At 42.5% G+C, this 14,670-nt stretch overlaps 1 long non-coding RNA gene and 1 gene segment (V, D, J or C); both read left to right on the top strand.

The window, feature by feature from the left end:
• The window catches only part of LOC128618303 (uncharacterized), a 194,429-nt gene that overhangs the window by 159,976 nt on the left and 19,783 nt on the right, over window positions 1–14,670 (top strand). The gene's annotated exons all lie outside the window — the stretch shown is intronic.
• On the top strand, window positions 12,853–13,945 carry LOC128618295 (immunoglobulin kappa variable 3-15-like). The segment is given in 2 exon segments: window positions 12,853–13,113; window positions 13,220–13,945. Coding segments are annotated over 2 exon segments (408 nt in total).

Here is a 14,670-nt window from a genome sequence, read left to right as displayed (position 1 = left end):
TCCGTAAGAGCGGAAATTGGAGGTATTTCGACATAAGTGTACTTCTCGATACTCGTTTGAGTATAAGGTAATGTGAAAATATCCAATTCTGTCTTGGTACACTCTGAGGATAGACTGTGTAAGAAAGCCATGATGTTAGAAAATGTTCAGCTGCTTTCTCTTGTGAGAGATGGTAGGATGTCTGTTGCCTCTCTGCTCGGTCTTTTTCACACTGGTCTTGAGTTTAGTAGCCTTACGTCTTTTATTCAGAATCACGTGTCGACGTCCTGGGAGCCTTTTAGATTTTTTACGCGCAATCAATGCAAGGCCTGATCCGTCTTGATTCTGAGTTTGTGTCTTGCTCATAATGTTGCTCACTACGTCGCTTACGAAACCTTTAGCCGCTGTTTTTAAATGAGGTTTTGCAATAGCAAACCCCCTTTTGAGGAACGGAAAAGCCATTCTAAAAAGACCCTTGATCAGACCTCCTAGCCCCGACCCATACATGGTGGGGGCGCCTTGAAACCCCGGAAGGCCATTTCCAGCCTGATGGACATGATAATCCACGTAGATCTGCAGGTGAACGTAGCCCCTATCCATCATTTTACATACGGAACGAATGTTTAGCGGGTCTAAAGTGTAGTTTAGCTATAAATTTTCCGTAACTAAAAGGTATAGGCTTGTTCTGATCCGATTTGACTTCGATTACTATATCGGTGATGTGGTTCTTGGTGAGAGGTACGTAATGCAGCTTATCATAAGTAATTGTGACGACTTTGTTGTTTTCTCCCGTTATATGTACACATCTCAGTAACGGGGCAACACTGTCACCAACTCGCTGATACTCGATAACGTCTGTATATACATACATCGTGTAAAAGCCTGCGTGAATATCAGCGGGGTTAGGCGCGTCTGGTTCTCGGGCCGTTATCGGAACACCGGGGTTCATACCGAGCATATATGCTAATTTTCCATTAGCTTTGAACACAAAATGTTTTTGGGATGCAATGTGTATTTTATTTTTCATAGGGTTATAGGTTATCTCTATTCCAAGTTCCAATTTCTTCATGTTTTTGTTGATTTCACTAACCAGTTCCTCGATACTTTTGTAATATCCTTGAGTGATATTAAAGTAGCTGTTTTGTGTTTTCTTTCCATCCCTCTGGATAATATGAAAAGGACAGTCTTCCTCTGTTAACGAGTACCAACTCTGGATATATTGAACCTCCGCGAGCGAGACTTCCCATATCCCGCTCAAATCGATTGGTTTGGCGAATTTAGTAGTGTAGTGCGCGATCTTATTATTAGGGTAAATATCCAGCGACGCGTTGCTTGGAAGTGTCACAAAGAAGCCGCACTTTTTCTTCATTATGGTGAGAATTCTTCTGTCATCAGCTGTGGAGGTCTTCCTTGGCCTACCATTCACTTTATGGTTACGAAGCTCACCAGTTCTCTCTTTCTTCTTAATAATCTTCCGAACAGTTGATTTGGTAAGCCTAAGCTTTGGCCGATGTGTCTGACTGCTTTTTTCTCGATTCTCAGCCTTATAATAGTTTTCTTGACTTTCACTGGTACAAATCTGGTCCTCATGTTGACAAACAGCAGAAGCAGATGCCAAGGGTGACCAAAAGCCTTGAATCAAGACCAGATGCTGAAAGCTGAGAGTAGTGTGTATACCTACATTACTGAAACAATTAAACACACCTGAGTTGTCACGACCCCCAGGGCTATTCCACCTTGGGCCACCCTGACTGTCCTTGTAGAACTTCTTCCTCTGTTTACTCATGTGGTTTTTATTTCCCTGGTTGGTTAGTGCTTTATTTAAGTCCCCTGTGGTTCTTCCTTAGTTCCTGGAGTACTCACTCATGTCAGGTTATGTTTGAGTTTCTGGTTTTCTTGTGTTGGTTCTGCTTGTGTTATTTGCACCATGTTTTTGATTATTTAGCATTTTTCTTAGTGTTTACTTTCTAGTTCATTAAGTTCTGATAATCCTGGTTTCTAATGTGTCTTCTCCCCGTGTTTGTCCCTTAAGTCCTTTTCATTGATCCTGTTCCCTGTGTTGTCTTCAATGAAGACGTTCTGCATCCGCCTCTCTGAGTTCTCCCCTGTTACATGAGTAATCACAAACACCTGTGCTGCCCAATCACTGTGGTGCCTTGGATCACCAATCATGGTGCCTTGAAATGGGGGGTTAAGTATTAAAAGTGCTGTAATTCCTACATGGTAAAACTAAAATGTATAAAAATATCCTTTATTAAAATCTGAGAATTTTAATAATGCAGTTTAACCACATGTGAAGTGTTTGAGTACAAATTTAAAACTATGTACAGAGACAAATAAAAATAAATTATGCCTTTGTCCCAAACATTATGGAGATACTGTATGTGAAATAAATGAAATAAAAGGCAGTGTGTAAAAAGATTTGTCTGCACCCTGCACACAGACGCTGGGAAACTTTTAATTAATTTATACTTTATAGTTAAAGTAGATTAGGGCTTTCTAGCTCACTCTTCCTTTCTGTTGTGTCCTTCTCATACATGCATCGCTTACACACATCTCATCAAATATGACCCTTTCTGCTTGTTTCTCAGCAACTCAGCAGTCTCTGCCCTCTTTGATAGTAAAAGATGGCCCCCAAAAGGAAGGGAGTGAGGTAGGATATTTACACTGTGTTAAAGGTCCAGCTATGCTGCAGGCTACAAATCTACAGTATCCAGGGGAGATTATCCACAGACGCAAGAGTGATACTTGGGTATAAACCTTTTTTTGGTGTGTGGCAGCACGATGGTGCAGTATGTAGTGTTGCTGCCTCACAGCTAAGAGTGTAAACCCCAAAAACACAAAGCCATTTCTCCAGTGGTTAGCAAAGCCAAAACATCAAACTAAACCCAACACTAACTCCACAAACAAAACTGCCTTCCCTAAACATAAAAAAAAAAAACATCCTACAAAATGGTTCCCAAACTCCCTTCCTATTTATATTGATCAATACATCAACCAAATTCAAGGACAGTTTGTTGATTTTTTTTAACCATTACTAAGGAAGCAATTTTTCTAAAATTTTTAATGAATACCAAAACAAAACAAGAACTATGAACATGCAGCAAAACACTAAGGCAAGAATCAAACATTAACAAAGACCATGGACACAAAAACAGAACCAATAGCAACAAAAGATAAACGCAAGACCAGGAGTGCAATGCAAACTGTGGATATGTACACATAGGTGCTCGTTAACTGAATGAGAATCAGGTGCTGATGGTCATGTGATGCTATGTGGTGCAGTGGCTGCTGGGAACTGTAGTCTGGGGTCCCTTCCGGGATATCCATGACAAACCCCCCTTAGCCCGTGGCTCTCGACCCACGTACCAAGTCTGCGATGGGGCACCGGATACCCAGACCAGAGGTCCCCAAGTGTTCCAAAGTTCCCTTGAATGTAATCTCTCACAAAACCGCAAAGAGAACACTTAACGTGTTCACTGGGGAACGGATGTGGGAAGGTCTCTTCCATACCACAAAGATATGACACAATATCCCCACCCTGGTTGGGCATGGAGCAATAGCCACCCCGAAGCCAGCGAGGAGAACAAAGCCCAAGGCAGACCCCAAGGGGGAGTGATGTTAACCACGGAGCTAGAGGTAGAAGCAACGCTCTCTGCGAGGCCAGAGAGGGGAGCGAAGTTCTCCGCGAGGCCAGAGAGAGGAGCGAGGTTCTCCGTGAGGCCAGTGGGAGGAGCGAGGTTCTCCGCGAGGCCAGAGAGAGGAGCGAGGTTCTCCGCGAGGCCAGAGGGAGGAGCGAGGTTCTCCGTGAGGCCAGAGGGAGGAGCGAGGTTCTCCGCGAGGCCAGAGGGAGGAGCGAGGTTCTCCGTGAAGTATGAGGGGTGAGCAACGTCCTCCGTGGAGCAGGAAGGGGGAGTGACATATGGTGCAAAGCAAAGAAATTGAGCGACATCTTCAGCAGAGCATGGGGACAGTGCAACGTCCTCAGCGGAGCATGGGGGGAGCGATGTCCTCAGCGGCGCATGGGGGCTGAGCGACGTCCTCAATCGAGCAGAGAGGCTGAGCGATGTCCTCAGTGTAGTAGGAGGGCAGAGCAATGTCCGAAGTGGAGCCTGGCGAGGTGACGTCCGAGGTGGAGTAGGCAAGAAAAGCCATACCGGGAGGAAAAGCAGTGTCTTCAGCTGAACCGGGAAACTGAACAGTGTCCTCAGCTGAACAACGTTCTCAGTCGACACGGCGGGCTGGACAAGATCCACAGTGGGGGAGGGAGGGTGGGAGATGGTTCCAGCCTGGTTGGAAGGCTCCTCCTTGGCATACCCCATGATGGAGTACATCATGTCGAGCCCCTCCCAGTTGGCTTGAACGAGGGAGAATCCTCCCCCCTCAGCTTTTGTCTTTCATACAGGTCCTCTTGAACTTTAAAAAAAAAACTGCCTCATCCATGTTAAGGTCTTGCATTCCGTCAAGGTTTGGAGGCAGAGATGGATGCAAGAGCAGATTTTCAGTTTTAATGAATACCAAAACAAGAACTATGAACAGACAACAAAACACTAGAGAAAGAATCAAACATTAACAAAGACTATGAACACAAAGACTGAACCAACAGTAATGAAAGACCAACACAAGACTAGGAGTGCAGCACAAACTGTGGCTGTATACACATAGGTGCTCTTAAGTGATGAAGTTGCTGTGTGGTGCAGTGGCTGCTGGGAACTGTAGTCCAGAGTCCCTTCTGGGATATCTGTGACACTAATCTAATAATAAAATACATACCCATGGCAAAAATAAAAGCTGCATGCCGCAATTCGAGGAAAACTGGAAACCATTTCCAACTTAAAATAAATACAGATTGATGCCACGTACATCCCTTAAATGTATGTATGTGTTAATGTATGTATGTGTATATGTGTATGTATATATGAAGCAGGACAGGTAACATGTACACCATTATCAAGCTAAAGTGAAGAATAGTCATCCTGTGTCCTGTAAACAATACCCTCCGTCCTCAGAAAAGGAGGAAGGGATACGCCCAATTATTCTAGCAATATTACAGCAAGCTGTGATTGTGCCAACAGTTCTGCTATATAATACACCCAGTAACCGATGTTTAAGGCTGGAAGAGGATGGCATTTTACACAAAATTTGCAAAATCAATGAACTAGTCATCCCAGTAACTGCATTACTGCCTGATGTCCCCACTGTAACCTTTTCCATTCCACATGATAATTATTATTTTTCTGTCGTTGACCTGTGTTCGGCTCTTTTTCCACCGTGCCTGCATGTGAAAGCTCAAGGCCATTACTCGCCTGAACATTCCAAGATCAGTAATATGCCTGGGTGCATCTGCCTCAGGGGCTGCGGACTCCCTTGTGGTCTACTCCTCTGTGGTCAGAGACTCCCTCGCATGCTCCCAAGGCCAACAGGACATGATTGGGGTCATCCTCCGCCCCATAACACACAACAAATGTTAAGCTTCCTGGATGTTATCAACTATGGTCTTCAGTGGATCACTGATTGCTCTTTCATGACAAAATCCTGAGAGTCGGGTGTTCTAAGGAAAAACCTGACATTGAATGGACTTATGCTCTGCACCTGTACTATGGCTGGCAAACTGCAAAAAAGACTTTCTCTTATATGTGACTGAGAGAGGGGGCGCCACTGCGGGGGTCCCGGCTCAGGAGTATGGGGGCGCTTGCAGGTCTTAAGCTTATTTATCGAAAACATTGGTTTTGGTGGCACAGGATTGCCAGCACGTTTGCATGCGAAGGCTGGAGCTGCTCTCTTAGTGCAGATCACTGGGAAAATGGCTCTCTCATACATTGATCTTACATTCATCACACCAGGTCACTTCTATTTTGAATTATATCCAAATGCAACACATGACAGCTCAACAAAGAACAGGATATGAGGTTATTGTATGTGCCGCCCAAAATTTAACTATTAAACCTATTAGTGTGTCTAATACACCAACTGTAGTGTTGTATTGCCTAATTAATTGTGTTGAGCCAGTCACTGAGAACACTCATGATTGCCTGGCCGAAATTCATATTTCCTCGAGCCTAAGATTGAACTTTTTAGACGTTCCATCTGTAAGATTTTGTCTCTGAAATTTCACAAACATAATGAGCACCTTGCTCTGCCCAGTTGGCTCAATTACATGCTATCACTAAAGAGTGTGAACAGGTTAAGGGTAGCATTGCTTATATATATATATATATATATATATATATATATACATATATATATATATACACTGACTCTGCATATGCCCATGGATTTGGCCTCTGTTTGGAGCTGTTTGAAAGCAATGAGTTTTTAGAGAAAGCGTTGGAACACCACTTTAACATACCAAACAAATAGTTTAATTGATTTCTGATTGTACCTACAGCACTTCTTACTGTATGAATTTCAGATCCGCATGGTTTTAACCAGTGCACGAGGAGAATTGTGGGAAAGATAAAACAGCGAGAGTATTGGTCTCTGTACTTTCAGGCAATGGTGGATATTTTTTTTTGGCTGAGTGTAAAATTTGTGCTCAAAACAATGTCAGAAAGGGAAAATCAGCACCAATAAGGCACATATCAATGCCAGAAGGGCCGTTTAAGCACTTGGTGATAGACAGGTTTAGCAGATGGAGGGAAGCAAGGCCATCAGCAGACCAAACTGCAGGAACAGTGCTTAAATGTTTGACCAGAGAGGCAATTCCTAGATATGGCATACCGTCTCAGATTAGCTCTGACAATGGCTCAGCGTTTGTTTAAAAAACAGTGTTACAGTAACTGTGAATACTGTAATATTTTGATGTGTTTATCACCTTCAGTCACAGGAAATAGTGGAAAAGGTAAGTGGTACCTTTAAGGCTAAGCTTAACAAAATTTGTGCCGACACTAAACTGGTTTGGGTAGATGCTCTACCTCTTGCACGAATGACCTGTCGCATGCAGACTAACAGAAATATGCATCTAACACCGCATGAAATGCTTACGGGTCGACCCATGTCTGTGCCATAACTGAGAGGTCCTTATGACGCTGGAGTAATTACAGATGGAACTAAGAGCATGTAAGTGATAACTAACTGCTATGTATGAAGCTATCTATTCACAGGAACAGAGCTGGGGACCGAGAGAGGAGACAGAAGTTCCTTGTCCAGTGACTCCTGGAGAACAGGTGTACAGTGAGGGAAAGAAGTATTTGATCCCCTGCTGATTTTGTACGTTTGCCCACTGACAAAGAAATGATCAGTCTATAATTTTAATGGTAGGTTTATTTGAACAGTGAGAGACAGAATAACAAGAAGAAAATCCAGAAAAACGCATGTCAAAAATGTTATAAATTGATTTGCATTTTAATGAGGGAAATAAGTACTTGACCCCCTCTCAATCAGAAAGATTTCTGGCTCCCAGGTGTCTTTTATACAGGTAACGAGCTGAGATTAGGAGCACACTCTTAAAGGGGGTGCTCCTAATCTCAGCTTGTTACCTGTATAAAAGACACCTGTCCACAGAACCAATCAATCAATCAGATTCCAAACTCTCCACCATAGCCAAGACCAAAGAGCTGTCCAAGGATGTCAGGGACAAGATTGTAGACCTACACAAGTCTGGAATGGGCTACAAGACCATTGCCAAGCAGCTTGGTGAGAAGGTGACAACAGTTGGTGCAATTATTCGCAAATGGAAGAAACACAAAACAACTGTCAATCTCCCTCGGCCTGGGGCTCCATGCAAGATCTCACCTCGTGGAGTTGCAATGATCATGAGAACAGTGAGGAATCAGCCCAGAACTACACGGGAGGATCTTGTCAATGATCTCAAGGCAGCTGGGACCATAGTCACCAAGAAAACAATTGGTAACACAACTACACCGTGAAGGTCTGAAATCCTGCAGTGCCCGCAAGGTCCCCCTGCTCAAGAAAACACATATACATGCTCGTCTGAAGTTTGCCAGTGAACATCTGAATGATTCAGAGGACAACTGGGTGAAAGTGTTGTGGTCAGATGAGACCAAAATGGAGCTCTTTGGCATCAACTCAACTTGCCGTGTTTGGAGGAGGAGGAATGCTGCCTATGACCCCAAGAACATCATCCCCACCGTCAAACATGGAGGTGGAAACATTATGCTTTGGGGGTGTTTTTCTGCTAAGGGGACAGGACAACTTCACCGCATCAAAGGGACGATGGACGGGGCCATGTACCGTCAAATCTTGGGTGAGAACCTCCTTCCCTCAGCCAGGGCATTGAAAATGGGTCGTGGATGGGTATTCCAGCATGACAATGACCCAAAACACACGGCCAAGGCAACAAAGGAGTGGCTCAAGAAGAAGCACATTAAGGTCCTGGAGTGGCCTAGCCAGTCTCCAGACCTTAATCCCATAGAAAATCTGTGGAGGGAGCTGAAGGTTCGAGTTGCCAAACGTCAGCCTCGAAACCTTAATGACTTGGAGAAGATCTGCAAAGAGGTGTGGGACAAAATCCCTCCTGAGATGTGTGCAAACCTGGTGGCCAACTACAAGAAACGTCTGACCTCTGTGATTGCCAACAAGGGTTTTGCCACCAAGTACTAAGTCATGTTTTGCAGAGGGGTCAAATATATATTTCCCTCATTAAAATGCAAATCAATTTATAACATTTTTGACATGCTTTGTTCTGGATTTTTGTTGTTGTTGTTGTTGTTGTTATTCTGTCTCTCACTGTTCAAATAAATCTACCATTAAAATTATAGACTGATCATTTCTTTGTCAGTGGGCAAACGTCCAAAATCAGCAGGGGATCAAATACTTTTTTTCCCGCACTGTACCTAGGTGTGTTCGAGCCCAGAAGGGAATGGCCATACAAAGTGAGCAGCTAGATTAAGACCTAGGAGAAAAGAGGATCAGATGATCGGAGGGGACGATCCAGTGGCTGACATCTCAGAAGAAAGAACAAGTCAAGACGTGAGAGAGGGTCTGAAATGAAGGTAAGGGAGAACCAATGGCAGTCTCAGGAGATAGCAAAGAAGAAGGTCAGTCAGAGGTCGTACCAACAGAGCAGGAGGAAAGAAGGGCTCCTGTTGCTGAGAGCAATTCTGATGAGCCTAATACACCTGCTGAAGGAGAAAGAGGCCCAAGCAGACGTCCCTTCCTGGACAACCACAAGTGCTGAACCAAATGAATGCTCATGCTTACGAACACTATGCTTGATTTTTATGGATAGGGAAAGGGAGACAGAATCTTTTACTCCTTTCTAGCCAATGGGAGAGGAGATGTTTGTTTCTGGTCTCCAGAGCAAGTGGTTTTGGTCATTGGTAGATGGCTGATGTGATCATTCATTGATCACTAATTAGTTTTAAAGAAGGGACTGGATTGTGAGATTACTCTCTTGAGGTAGGTGGGACTTAGTAAATCCCAGAGGAGGGAAATATATAGTATAGATAAAGTGCAATCAACGTGCGTAACTACAAAGTTTACTAATGTTTGGATATGTTAATAAGGTATAATCTGGTGTGTATAGCCAACAGTTAGAATTATTTGTGGGAAGCATTATCTAAATTCATAGTAGACTTGTTGATCGAGTTATAAACTAAGTGTACTGAGTTAGATGAATTCTGTGTCTAATTCCTTAGGCCTAATTGTTTTCTGTGTCAGTCCGTACCTCTGCACAGCAGGCATAATCTAAAACTATAAAACACTTTCTAACAAGTGACATTCTAAGTGTGTGCATTTAGAACCTTGTGTTTGTCTAAATCAGCTTCACTCTATGGCAATAAACACACAGATACATGCCAGAACTGGGTTTTCAAACAAAGCTCTCTAAGCTTGCAAATCAGTGTCAAAAGAAAAGATAAGACTTCCAGGAGGAAGAGTTCCAAGATGAGACTATAGGGTGAATTATGGGACAAAGTAAAAAACCCTGTCTGGTAAAACTTTTAAAGAAAATACAACTGACAGCACATGCGCCGCATATATAAGGTATCATATGGATATGAATAATTAGTTAAGGCAATGGAGACTGGTTTGTTTCTAGAAAGAAAAGGTGAATGCCCCGCCCAGGGATAATTTTACTGCTTCAGAGAGGTATATAAAGACATGTGTGTGTGTGTACAATTCAGACCTTCTGCAGACCGTCTCACTTTATTGTTTCAGTAAAGTTTATTTACATTTTGACATCTACAAACCCTCTGTCACTGAAGTTTTTTGACTTAGGCTGAAAAGATTGTTTTCCACAACATTAACACCTACAATCATAATGATTTTTTTCTTTCTTTCATTTTTTTTGACTTTCTGTATTGTTCTTGTTCTGTCACATCTTCCTGTCTTTTCTCTAATGTCAATTGTCGATTTCTCTACTGATTTTTATCTCCCTCACTGTAACATGAGTATTTGTCGCATGTAAATGTTCTTTTACTTCTTGGGGGCACTGCTGAGCTTCCAATGGAGTAGGAACTTGCGCTTTTCAGTCATACATTTGATTTTGACTTACTCTACTCCGTTTTTTGTTTGCACGTTTAACTTTGAACTATGTTAAAATGTCTGAAATAAACATGAAAACTCGTAGTACTATTCAGACAGAACTGAGGCCTAGTGTACGCGCCACGTCCACAGCCTCGAGTGAATCACCTCCTTCCCCTGAATCCGCCTTGCCGCGCATTGACCCCGACATCACCGCCCTCAGGCTCGAGTTGCTGACTTCGCTGAGGAAAGACATTTCCGATATTTTTAAAAAGAAATTCCAGGAGACTCTCTGGGATGCTCCACACACTGCTTTACTGATCAGGACCCACCCAGTCCCCAGTGTTACACATGAGTTTATATGTTACACACCTTCAGTTATAGTGTTATAATAGTGTGTAATGTGTGAAGGTGTTTAGTGTTTTGTGGATCTTTACAATAATCAATGTGAATGTGAACATACATGAGAAATGACAAATTAGGTATAATCAGTTTAATATAATTTAATACAATTTAAATCTGGATCTGATGAAACCGATATTTATCCTTATGTTGGCTAAATTGTTAAATACTACACTTAAGTTAAATGAGAGAAAAATAATAATGATTCTGAGTCAGAAAAACACAGACGATCATTTTCAGTTTAAATTCAGTGTCCAGTTCTGACACCAAGTAGGAACAGATGAAGGAGATGACGACTCTTACATACTATTAATATAAAATAAGTGTGCAGTGTCAGTTACCTCAACCATAAATCCTGCACTAAAGAAAGACGTGAAAGCAGCTTCCTGCTCCACACCCAGCTAAACACACAGAGACAGTTTTAACCAGTAAAACTGAGAGATCAGTGAAGTGAGAGAGAGATTTACATGAAGACGGCTGAGTGATCCTCTTTCTCCCAGAATAGAGCAGCACTTTCACCAGATGTTCAACTTCCTTCAGCCAAACTCACTGAAGCACAACACACAGCACTGAATCTACAGCTAAACACACTCTCTCATCACACTGATAATGACTATTAACTCTAATAAAAGAACACACAATGTCCAAAATGAAGCTTTATTTCAGCAGAGCAAAACTACAGGAAGAGCAACAGGACAGTGAAGAGAGTAAAGACAGAAATGTCAGCATTGTGTAGAATTGAAACTCTATTGTAGATGGATGTGTAAGCAGCTCAGTGTTCAATTCTATCTTGGAGCTGTTAGACTTCACACTGGCTCTTTCTGAACGTGACCGGATGATCGACGTTGTCATGGGAGACCTTACAGACAAACTCCTCCCCCTTTTCCCAGAGCGCTTTGCTGAGGGTCAGGGTGCTGCTGCGTGTGTACCCGTCCTTCTTCTGTTCTTCGGCGCTGGTCAGAACCCCGTCCTTCACCTCTGAGCCGTCCACTGTCCAGCTCACCAGCGCCCCCTGTGGAGAGTAGGCAGACAGCAGGCAGAGCAGCGAGGCCGATCCCTCAGACAGCTGCAGAGAGGAGGGAGGGAGCAGAGACACGGAGGGCTTCACCGTGGGACCGGCTGGAGACCACAAACACACAATAAACACACATTTACACACGCTGACACAACATTTACTCATCACTGCTGATTCACATTACTGCAGTTCAGTAGAAACATCTGGAAACTTCGATGACCTTCAGCAGCATCTATAAACTCTACCCATAGACATAAAAACAGAACCTAACTCTAAATGAACAGAGACACATGGGGGGCTTCAATTCGGGAGCAGTTTCAGAATCAGAATCGGCTTTATTGCCGAGCGTGCTCACACATACAAGGAATTTGTCTGGAGAAACATCAGTCCATTTGGTTTAAAGTCCACTAACAAACAAAGAGAACATGTGGAAGCCATCAGCTTTAACTCCACACCATAATCCATCTTCTTTCTGATGTAGTGTTCACCCAGTTCTATTCAGTACTGTAACTGCATCCAGTAGTCACACTGTATTCCAACACTGAAACACTCAGTGAGTGTATTCTGTAAATGTTCTGAACTCCAATAGAGACAAAACCGGAAACTCTGCAGCAGCACAAACGTGTTCCAGCAGCAGGAGAACATTTACTAGTTACTCTTTACATCGTGGACCGAGCAGAACTTTGATCAGATTTATTCTGGTGTTGATACTCAATGAAAATGAATCACTAGACGCTGAACTCAAGGTGAATTTAAACAGCACAAACATCTGGATTTATTCTCTCACTTTTAACGATGAAATATAATCATTACAATCAACACAAACAAATAAATGTATTTAAGATACTGATTTTTTACACACTAACCTTCATAACAAACATTTAAAATGATTCATTTTCAACTTTTCTAAAGTTTGTTCAATAATCAAATTAATAATAAAAATAAATCCATTAATTTATTCCATTTTAAATAAAGAAGAGAGACTTACTTTTCACGATGAGTTTGGTTCCTCCACCGAAAGTGTACCACAGTGATACATTCTAATGAAGCCGTCGTACAAAAACCTCTGTTACACTACAGTGACCACACACACACACACACACACACACACACACACACACACACACACACAGTTGTGGTGTTTGCATATGTGTGCTGTGTCAGTGCTGCACACACTTTAAGAGCTGTAGTGCTGATCAGAGTGTGTTCAGTCCTTTCAGAGCCACTGACACGCAGCACAATGATGATGGTACTGATTCTACTGCTGGGGACACTGGGACTCCTCGCTCACCGTGAGACTCTCTCTTTACTTTTATTATTCATACACATCATCACATCACTCTCACACTCATTACTACATTTGTTGACATTATTTTAACTCTGCATCCTTTTCTTTAGAGTCCTTTGGGGAAATCGTCATGACTCAGTCTCCAGGATCTCAGTCTGTTTCTCCAGGACAATCTGTTACTCTCACCTGTACATCCAGTCAGGGTGTTAGCAATGTCCTCGCCTGGTACCTGCAGAAACCTGGAGAAGCTCCTAAACTCCTGATCTATAGTGCATCTACTCGTCAGTCTGGGATTCCAGATCGTTTCAGTGGCAGTGGATCTGGTTCACAATTTAGTCTAAAAATCTCTGGAGTTCGGTCTGAAGATGCAGGAGATTATTACTGTCAGCAGGATTACAACACTCCGTACACACAGTGTTATAGCGTGGTACAAAAACCTCCCTCAGCTGTAGAGGAAGTGCTCTGACTCAGAAACACACACTGATCTGAGAACAGCTGCAGAGCTGCTAAAGCTGCACTCCACTGAACATCATCAAACGTGTTGATGTTTAAAACATAATCATTCCTGAAAAGCAGAAAACTCTTCATCAGCTGTTCCTTCTGTGATGAAAAATCAGCTGATGTGTGTAATGGTATATGATGATTTCCACCTTCTGCTAAGAGGAGCAGTGTCTACTCCACACTACTGTAACACACAATGTAGTGCAGGATCTTTCAATAAGACTCAACATTCATTTCTATATTATTCTCTATTTCAATATTCATTTTCTCATCATCTGTAAAGTTTAACCACCAAACAGTCTCCTTTTCTACCCCATAGAAATAAAACTGAATTGAACTGAACACCTTAAACACACATGACCTGAGTTCCTGCTGAAGGAAAAAATCACCACAATAGAACATAAAGCTTCATTTGACTGAAGCTAAATGTGAAGGCAGTTTGATGCAGGTCTACGTGATGATGTAATGACTGTATTTATGGTGTCGTTTAAAACATCTGTGCCTAGAAAGCTCTTGCTTCCTTTCCCCTGATTATATTCTGAGCTAAAAGAGCAGACGATCAGCTCCTGTCAGAGCACCTGGCTGATAAAAGATAAATCTACTTAGGAAGAAAATAATAAAAAGCTTACGTCATTGCAGATCCATAAATCCAGCTGTACACTGCAGAGAGTCTGCAAAGTAGCCGATCTGCTCCATAATCTTCATCACCTGGAAAAGAGTTCTGTTCTAACCTGTAGACTAGAGATCTAGGTCTGTATCTTCAGGAGGTTCAGATTGTAGGAAAGGGGCTGATGGGAGAAGTGCTTGGATGTTCTACAAGGCTGTGGGTAACTTCCTGTCTCTATCTAAACAATCTATGACTTTATTGGTTTGAAACATAAAGGTTTTATTTGTCAGAAGTTGCTTTATAGTCCCGTGTGTTAAATGCTGAAATAATGTAGAACATCTGGATCTGGTAAATGAATCAGAATTGTTTAAATCTTTAATAAAAGACTAGGACACACACACTGGGCCTCATTTATCAGTCCTTTAGTAAAGTGGTGTGTGAATGTTTGCACAG

The sequence above is a fragment of the Ictalurus furcatus genome, chromosome 14 (genome assembly GCF_023375685.1).
Source record: "Ictalurus furcatus strain D&B chromosome 14, Billie_1.0, whole genome shotgun sequence".
NCBI lineage: Eukaryota > Metazoa > Chordata > Actinopteri > Siluriformes > Ictaluridae > Ictalurus > Ictalurus furcatus.
Note: the sequence above shows the minus strand (reverse complement) of the source record. Positions and strands in the feature narration are given on the sequence as shown.